Raw genomic sequence first — 9,320 nt, 5'->3', positions numbered from 1 at the left:
AGTCGTGCCTTTTATATCCTGTGGCGATCCGCAGTATTGCAGTCTCGTCACAGATTTGTACGCAGTGAATTCCCAAGAGTGAACTTGTTAGAAGTAAATAGTCACTTTGAAGACTTCGTTATGACAAACACTTCGTTTATTACTTGTGTTTTATTTACAGTATTTACATATTGACAGTATCTGGATGCTACTTCACATTTATTGTACAAAGGGCAAATGAAATTAGCCTGGATTTATTTCACAGATTTACACTCCACAGTCTCCAAAACACGACTGAAGGTTTTTTATTTATTTTTCATGCAGTTCCAAATAATACTCTGGGAATTTAATTGTAAAAGTAATAAAAAATACTAAATCATACCATATGCTTTATGAAAATAGAGTTTCAGATTCTGCTTATGTTTCTAAAGAAATATTCTTTGTGGTTTATCTAATCAGGAAAATGAAGTGTCTTTCTCCGGCGTCCTGTAGGCCTGCGCTTGCTTCTGTCCTGTAAGATAGCGAGCGGCCAGTGCATCTGTCACACTGATTTACTGAACATACATCCGCAAACAGCGTCGACAACACACAAAACTCAAGTTAAAGGGATTATGGAAGAGTCTGTCTGCAAAAATAAATCTCTTGTTCACAGGCTGTGTCCGTGAAGGCAGCAGGCTCTGTCCCTGTGGGTTTCCAAGGCACTTCTCAGGGTCTCCTTACGGCTCTGCTCGCTGCCGAGAGACATGTGGTTTCACGTAACTGGTCACACTCTCTTAGCCATTCTGGAAGACCTGTACATTAAATTATGGGACATAACGTGTTATAAACATGAATCTCAGTCTGCATGTATATTTCCTATGTTCCAAAAAGTAGTCTATTTTATTGTGGAAAATAACTTAGTGCTACAGTTAGTACATGCCTGCTAAGCTAAAGGAATGAAAGTCATCATGAGTACAGGTGAATGCTTATTAAAGTCTAAGAACAGTGCTTAGTCTTGATGCGTGTGTGTCAAATGCTCAGTGATTTGGTCTCACTGATTGACAGTGGGTGGCAATCCTGGGAGACGCTGACGGGCCTCTCCAAGTGAACGAGGATCTGCAAAACCAGCAAGAATAAACTCTGTTTCCTAGTACTCCATGCGGTTTACCTGAAGCATTGGTATGCTGTTTATTAATTTTTAAGATAATGTTGGGCTTCAAGGTTACTAAGATGAGGCTCACTCTGTAGACTGAGCCTGTACTTGTTACTCAAACTGTGTTTCTCTGAAATAGTCCAGAGCGGAGGCTTTTACGTAGCTTAGCCGGGGTCAGGTAAAGAAGTGTGTGTGAGGGAGGGAGGGTAGCTGGGAACGGCCGGAGGAGATCAGTCCATGAGCTTTAGGAAGAAGGGGGCAAAGGGGTTTGCTCTGAGACTGCAGGTGTGCAGTGTCCCTGTGCGGGGACCCCTTTGAAAACTCCATCCTTAGGAAGACGAGGCTGTGATCTGCAGCCTCGGCCTGCCACCTTCCCGTGAGCACAGCAGAGGAAGGGCGTCTGGACACAGCTCACTGCCACACGGGGAAACCCGCCGTCAGCTGGAAGAGTGGACTGCAGGGCGCTCTACCCTCCAGAAGGTCGCTCACCAATGTGCTAACAGCCTGCAGGGTTCAGAGAAGCCCTGACTGTCTACACTGTTGGACCAACCAGTTCAGAGTTTGCCATTGCAGTTTAAAACTTCTGGAATTACAAGAAATTAATCTTGTGAAAATGTTACGAAATTAGTATAGCTAGCAGAAATGCCTGTTTTAAACTTCACCCATTTCTTGGCTAAAATGAACACAGTTACAGTTGTGACAAGTGTGACTGTCGGGCATGGCGGCCTTTTGGGAGTCGACACTTGTGGGCACATTTCTGTCTTTAGTCTCCACTGCCTGGTGAGACTCAGATTTGGGGGTTCAGGGAGGGCGTGATGCAGAAGCAGCATCAGTTACCAATGCCAGTCCAAGGGCACATGACTCTATGTGCCTGGACTCCTTTTGTTTTTGGCTTTTCCCTAAGTGTCCATGTTGCATTTGGCAAAGCCCTGATGTGCCCATCCTGAGACTGATGCAGAGGTAGGACCAGCTCGGTGGTGAATGCACATGAGCGTGAGTCTCCTTGGTCATGATGCTGATCTTGCTCCTGTAAGGACAACTAGCTGTCTCTCCAGGAGCGGTCACCTGTGGGAAGCAGCTGGCCAGTTAACAGGCGTAGAGATGGAAGCCTGTAGCCGGAGTCGTCCCTCCAGGGGTGTAGCCATGGGGCATTCAGTCTCCCCACTTGTGGGGAAATGGAAGTTGTTCTCCAAGGATGTTTCTGGAAACTGGTGTTCTAGTATAAAGAAATGCTAAATAAAAATAACGTTCTCATTTCCTCTAGCATCTCACTTTGGGAGACTTAAAGAATCCATTCACTGCTTTAAAAAGAAAAAGTCTTTTCTGTGTGGCATGTGGGCAGTGGAAGAGGAAATGGACTGTATCCAGAGGAGACGTGAAGCTGGGTGGCATGTTAACGCACGTCATTTCTCAGCTTTGGCATTAAAAACCATGCTTTCCCTTCCCCAAATAAGTGCGATGACAGTTCCAGTGAACCTGTGTAAGATGTGGTATCACGGCCTCCATCAACCACGCCTTTCGCCGAGCCCTGCTGTTGTTCCTCCGTTTGTTAGCGGGACTTCTGACGGGGAGAAGACAGCGCTAAGGACGGCGTGGGTCCTGCCTGTGGTGGCTCCCCACACGTGCCCCATCTTGGAACGCCAGGGCTGGCTCCACTCCCCCTGTGCCTGGCTAGGCCTTCATCAGCACTGCCTTGTCCAGTGAGCAAGTCTGTGAAAGACCACTGCTCCCTCATCCGCTCACGGGACGTGAGAGTGACCACCGAAACAGGACAGCAGAACAGTCCCTTGTCTGTTAGTGCTTCTGGACAGCTGATACGTTTTCTGGGACCATGTCTTGTCTGTGGGGACAGACTTGGCATCCGGCAGCGCCCAGCACAAGACACACACAGTAAGTACGAACTTATGAAATTACAGTCTTGTGACTGAACTCTGTGGCATTGCGTCAGGAAAATAAAACCTTTCAGTCCTTCCGTTGACCGTGTGGCTGATGTGGGTGTTACATGTTACGTATCCGCCCTCAGGAGGCCAAGGTAGAAAGCTTAGTTCATAAACTCTTGATGTGCATTGACATTTTTACCATTAGAGGCTATGAAAAAATAACTGATAGGGACATTTAAAGAGGATAGCTGTTCTTAGCTATTCTTTATAAGCTTATTGGCATAATGACAGAACCCAACGCAAACATTTCCCAGATATATCGATACACTTTGTGTGGGTATGGTTAGTCATATGCTCAGGTATGAGTGTGACTGGGGGAGTGGAAGCCCCGTGAACAGCGTGGTTCCAGATAGGCACCCTAATTTACGCACAAGGTCGTGTGCTCGCATCAGTTACTAATGGGCCATGTTTCAAATTTACACACGCTCGGTGCCAGGTGTCGTCATAGGAATGTTTACAGGGACTGTCTCCACACGGGGCTGTACAGGCCAGCAGGGGCACCTTTTATTGATGGCCAATATTTGGAGATATTTTGAGCATTATGTCAACCTTACTCAAAGTAAGGCCACTTTAGCCAAAGAATGAGTGTTTCTAAACTCATGAATTTCTCATGTCCCAAACGGGATTCCCGTGTTTGGTGTCTGTGCCGACATTCCGCGTCAGCTTACCTTATCCCTCCATGCACACTGGACTGACAGCGAGCCGGGTGAGAAGCCTGGCACATCTTTTATAGTCTACAGTGAAAATAAATCACAGACCCAAATAAGTCAGTTACCTCAGCAACTCTTAAATAAATAGCATGTTTTTAATAAGGATATCAACTGCTAAAGCCATTTATTTCTTAAATAGTCTGAATTCCCTGGCAGGGGACGGAGACTGCCACCTGCAATCGTGGGCTCCATGTGGTTGATGTAACAATTTGTGGTACTTGGGGGCTTCCACGCCACAGGGCAGGGGTTAAACAACAACCCCGGGGGCTGCAGAGGGGAGGATGGGCAGACACGGTCTCCCGCCCGGCTGCCCTGCCCGTTCCTCTCTCTCTGGCTGCTGGGGTCATCGGAACAGCTTTAGTTTTGCTCCCAGCAGACAGTCTTCCCACGGCCTCTGTCACTTAACTCCTGGGTCATGTGCAGGCTGAGTCCCCACTTGAGTTGATCGTAACATAAAGCCTTCTGCATAAAAATTGTAAAGAAAGTGGGTCAATGGTCAAGTAGCAGAGCAGAAGGACCTGGGCTGGATGAGGAGAGGAAGCGATGAGCTCACTTCTGGGTGCAGACTGACTTTCCCTGACATCGTCCTCAATTTCCTCTCATTACCCTGACAAGTCCACCTCACAGAAAACAAGTGAGGTTCAGGGGTCACAGCCATCAAGGAATTTCCCCAGAAGGAAGTTCTGTGGAAAGTGGCAGCAGTTTATAAATTACTAAAGTTTACTTCTCAAGAGTCACAAAATCCTACTTAGAAATGGAAGAGTTCATACTGAACTGAAATTCTGAATGGATGAGTAATTGACAACAATAAATCTGTACAACATGTTAGACCAGCAGCTGACTCTACTCCTAAAAGCACGCCTCCCAAATACCTAGAGGACATAACAGTTTGGGTTCAAAGGATAAAATGATCCAACAGCTGGAAGTAGGGTCCCCTGAATTCCTGGCTCTTTGGCTCTTCCTCAGTTGTACCACACTTTCTAGGATGTAGTTTTCCGAAAAGGATCACATGTGGACGCAGCAGATTCTGCGAGCACGAGGTCACTACTTCCATTGTGACATGTCGAGAGATCCTCAAGTTGACCACAATCCACTCAACCCGTTTCTCTCCAACCCTGATGTACTAGGATCTGGGGATCTTATTAAGGTGCAGGTTTTGTTCAGCAGGTTTGGGCGGGACTTAAGGTACCTGTGCTTCCAAGGAGCCCCAGGGACCACACTTTGAGTAAGAGGCTCTCGGTTCCTCTCAGTTCTGACCTTCCAGGATTCTAGGAAGTTTGTTGTATACAAGTGGTCCCGCTTCTGCTCTCCAGCGCTTTGTGGGCTAAGAGGTAGAAACCGCATGGACAGCCACTCATCCCAGAGCACCAGTCTGTGGGCCTTCCACCCCTCTGAGGCCCGGAGGAGGCGCGAGGGTCCTGGTCACATCGCTTGGTGGCATGCAGCTGAATGACCGTGAGCAAAAGTGGGCAGCAAATGTGGGCACACATGGGGTCCCGGAGGAGGACTGGCAGAGGAGGCATGTGGCCTGTTCCTCATCCACAAATGAAAGGATCAGAAGTAATGACCCCAAAGGTCACTCTTGAATTTAGAATCTATGATCTAAATTCTAAACCTATTATTGTAAGACAATATTAATATAAAAATGTATACACATTTAAACAATAAATGTGAGAAGATTCTCTGGACCCAGGAAGCAGGTTAATTCTCAAACAGGAGGTGATTCCATTTCAGAGGAAGGAAATAGAGGAGTAACGTGTCCCAGGCCCATGGGGCCTGGATGAGAGGGTAGGACTGAGGCACAGGGCTTGAAAAATACAGAAACACAGCTCCGAGGGACGCTTGTGCTGCTGGTGTCCCCCCAGGAGCAGCCGCTGGGCCCGGACTGGCGCTCCCTATGCCCAAGACAGCTTTAACGCAGAGAGCCTCGGCCCCCTTGGAAAGGTGGTGCTCTGCCTGCCTGGCAAGTTCGTTGATGCACCCAGACAGGCAGCTCCATAAAGACAGCTGTTACTATTCAGGGTAACTTTGCTGCCCAAGCAGAAAAAACTTCCACTTCAAGTAAAAGGCTTATTTGTTTGAAGGGAGGACAGGCAGGTCTAGTCTGCAGCCCTCTGGATCGTGGAAGATCCAGCTGCAAGGGGGTCTGCTGCGTCTGCAGGGCTGTCATCCCATGAGCCTCAACGGAAATGAAAGTTGTAGTCCCTGCAGAAAAAGCCAGTCCAGGGCTCTCAGATGTCACTCTAGCTAATAAGTCACTTGTTCTCGTTATGTGTTTTGTACAAGGAGCCACTTTGGGGGAAATAAAATACATTTTGTTATGGAGAAACACCCAGAAAGTCACAGCTGAGAGCTGGATGGAGAAGGACAACCTTCTGATTAGGGAGGAAGCCAACCAGCAGAGCAGGATTTTGAAATAGCAATAAAATTCTGGGTGATGAGATTATAATTACTGATGGACACCAAGGGTCTCTGGTCAGGGCAGTGGCGATGGTCAGGAAAGCTACCAGCATGGCCCCGGTCCACCGACTCCTGATGTGCAGATCACAGCCCTCTGCAGTGGCCACCGAAACAGCTCATGCTCCACACTGGTCTAACTGTCACACTCGAGTAGACACAAATGCAGGCAGCATGCCAGAATTCAGAAAAGGAAACGTGAATGCAAGAGTTCAGCCCCTTCCGAGAGTTGACTGATGCCAGTGAATGTAAATAATTTTCAGTTTGGCACTAACAGAATGGAGGTTTCTCCCTCAGTGGTCTGGTCCCCCGAGCCCTTGACTCCATAGTTAAGAAGGAATCTATGTTAGCAGAACTGAGTTCCAGACAGCAGGCGCCTGTTTAGGTAAGGGAAAGGACACGAGAACCGCACCCTCGCTGTCCCGCATTTCTAAAGCAGCTCAGAGGCTGTCACTTACACGCCGGGATGGTGCAGTCTCTGGTGTTGTGGTAGAGTCTGTGGAAGTGTCTGCTGCACTTCGGACTGAAGTAAAGAGGACCTGGAACACGGGAGGAGAGACAGACCGTGAGGGCTCACGGGCTGCGAGGAGCCGGGCAGAGCGGAAGGGACGGGGAGAAAACTGACCTGTAAGATGCTTTAAAAACTTGTCCTTCATCCTTAGGTCTCGAGGAACAATTTCTGTTTCAGGGGAAAGAAATTAATTATTGTATTGCCTGAAAGAAGTGTTTTGTTCATGTGATCTTAAGTGAATGTTAAAGAAAGTTATGGGACACGCTGCTTTAGCCATGTGGCACCACACCAAGCAGAGTGGAGCCCTCGGTGGTTGTATATGATGTAATGTGAAGACACATACTCAGAGACGTGTTTTCTTCAAATAGTATTAACTACTCACAAAGCTCCAACATCATCTGTCCAATCTCTACCACTAGGATAGAGACAGTGATCATCAAGCTGTGAGGTGAAGAACGGTGTGTGTGTGTGTGTGTGTGTGTGTATATGTTGACAGTTAGCTTCCAGTAAATAAGTCACTTTTAGACACTTGCAGTTTGGAGAGCTTGGGAATCAAATCCCACAACCTCTCAGAGTTCTATAAAGAAAACCTGATCCTTCAAACAAAAAGTCTGCCATAGGACTTTACTTTTTCGAGGTATATATTTAGAAAAAGAATTAAATGCTTTCAAACACCTGTTAGGAAGGCTGGTGTAAATGCGTGGAAACAGACTTGAACCCGGCTTATAAGGAAGGTTGAATTCCTGGGAGACCCTGCCGGCACGCCTCTGTCCCCACGCATGGGTCTGCCGGGGGTCAAGCCGTGCCTCCCTCACGTGCTCTGACTTCAGCCTTCCTGCTTCCTGACAGTCATCTGTAACCATTCTTGACTCACCTGTAGCTAGTAATTAGCAACTTAGCTATGACTGTATATGGCTGGACTTACTCATTTTACCACAAATACTCCTCATTGGAAGTCGGAACATTCCATCCGAATCTCATTCACTGCCGGGCTCAGACATCTCCCGAATGTCATTCTTCATTTTCTCCTAACTTGAGTCAGCCTATAGAAAACTGACCTTATCATATTTGACCTAATTGTGTCATGAAAGCATTAGCGCCGGCACGCCTTCCTCGGAAATCTCCCGTGGGGCAGCGGCTCTGGGAAGGCTCTGCCATGGGTTGGGGGGGGGGGGCTGAAACATCTCTGCCTCAGTTGAAACTGCTTGGCTGAAAATACTTCCATTTCCAAAATAACAGATGACAGCTCTGTGCCGGCATTACCGACCCGGGTAAGGACGCGTGTCTCCGCGCACTGCACTAGGGGGAGTTGCCTGCCCGCCATCATGCACCGCCTTGCTATTTTCTTCTTTTTACAAAAATATTTCCTAGTTTTTTTAAACAATCGAGATGGGTTTATCTTTTTAAAATGTTTTCTCAAAGACAATTCTATTTCCAAGCAAATACGAATTCTTCCAGTGTCTCCCGAGACAGGACAGACAGACAGATATGCCGGGTTCCGTCTACACAGCACACACACGGAGAAGTCCTTGGACGCGGCCACCTGTCCCCACGACCACCCGGCAGGGCGCTCACCCACTCTCTGCTCCTCCGGATCCGCCCCGTAGTCCGCGACCTCCCTGCGGCCCAGCGCGTAGTCCTCCTGGCCCCACAGCGGCGGCCTCTTGGCCTCGCCAGACTGGTACTTCCTGAGCTCCTGGACGATCTCCACGATGAGCCGCAGCAGGGTCTGCCCGTCCGCGGCCTCCCGGGGCTCCGCGACTCCCCGGCCGGGCCCCGCCGCCCCCAGCACGAGCAGCAGCCCCAGGAGGAGGGGGCGCCCGGGTCCGCGCATCGTGCGCTCGCCGCCGGCTGGAGGATCCCACGCGCTGCAGGGACAGGGGTGGGGGACCGGGGAGAAAGTGGGCGGGCCGGCGGGGGCGGGGAGCCGGGCGGGGGCTGGGCGAGGCCACTCCCGCTCAGACGCGGCCGGTCCGGACGCCCCGGCCCCGGAGAACCTCCGGAGACCTCCCAGGACCGCCCAGGACCCCCGCGGATCCCGGGGACTGCCGCTGACCCTGAGGACCCCCGCCAATCCCTGCGGAAGCTGGGGACCTCCACTGACCCCCGAGGACCCCCGCGGACCCTGCTAATCCCCGAGGGCCTCCGCTGACCCCCGAGGACCCCCGCGGATCCGGAGAACCCGTGCCAATCCCTGCGGACACCGGCGGACCCCCGCGGACCTCCAGGAGGGGCGCCCCGCACAGTCCCGGGCCCGGCAGGCAGAGCAGGGGGCGGCGGGAGGCTGAGGTCCCACCGCTGCGATGCCGGGAGCGGAGCCTCAGTGCCCCGCGCGTCCCAACCCCGCCGCCGGTCTCCGAACTTTCCTCGCAATGGCACGAAGGCCCGACTTCGCAGCGCAGGCACCGGCACAACTTTCTCTAACCTTAGAGACCCCGCGGGGTGCGCCTCTGGGGGTGCGGCCCGCACCCCTCTCCCTCCTGGAGGAGGACGCGCGTCTGGGGGGATCTGGCCCGCGCACCCGTCACCCTCGGAGAGAGCAGCTCTGCGCGCTCGGGTGAGTGGGGGCCGCGCGCCCGGCCGGCTGCTGC

General features: G+C 50.7%; 1 protein-coding gene across 1 annotated transcript; it reads right to left on the bottom strand.

Moving 5' to 3' along the window:
• Positions 1–3,720: 3,720 nt before the first annotated feature.
• Positions 3,721–8,594, bottom strand: ALKAL2 (ALK and LTK ligand 2). Its single transcript, XM_004436492.3, has 4 exons — positions 8,305–8,594; positions 6,844–6,897; positions 6,677–6,757; positions 3,721–3,785 (listed from the first exon to the last, which is right to left on the bottom strand). Exons 1-4 carry the CDS (start codon positions 8,561–8,563, stop codon positions 3,721–3,723), a joined length of 459 nt encoding a protein of 152 aa, XP_004436549.1. The 5' UTR covers positions 8,564–8,594.
• Positions 8,595–9,320: the final 726 nt, after the last annotated feature.

This window comes from Ceratotherium simum, chromosome 11, assembly GCF_057802395.1.
Source record: "Ceratotherium simum simum isolate JZ-2026a chromosome 11, ASM5780239v1, whole genome shotgun sequence".
In the NCBI taxonomy this organism is placed as follows: domain Eukaryota; kingdom Metazoa; phylum Chordata; class Mammalia; order Perissodactyla; family Rhinocerotidae; genus Ceratotherium; species Ceratotherium simum.
Note: the sequence above shows the minus strand (reverse complement) of the source record. Positions and strands in the feature narration are given on the sequence as shown.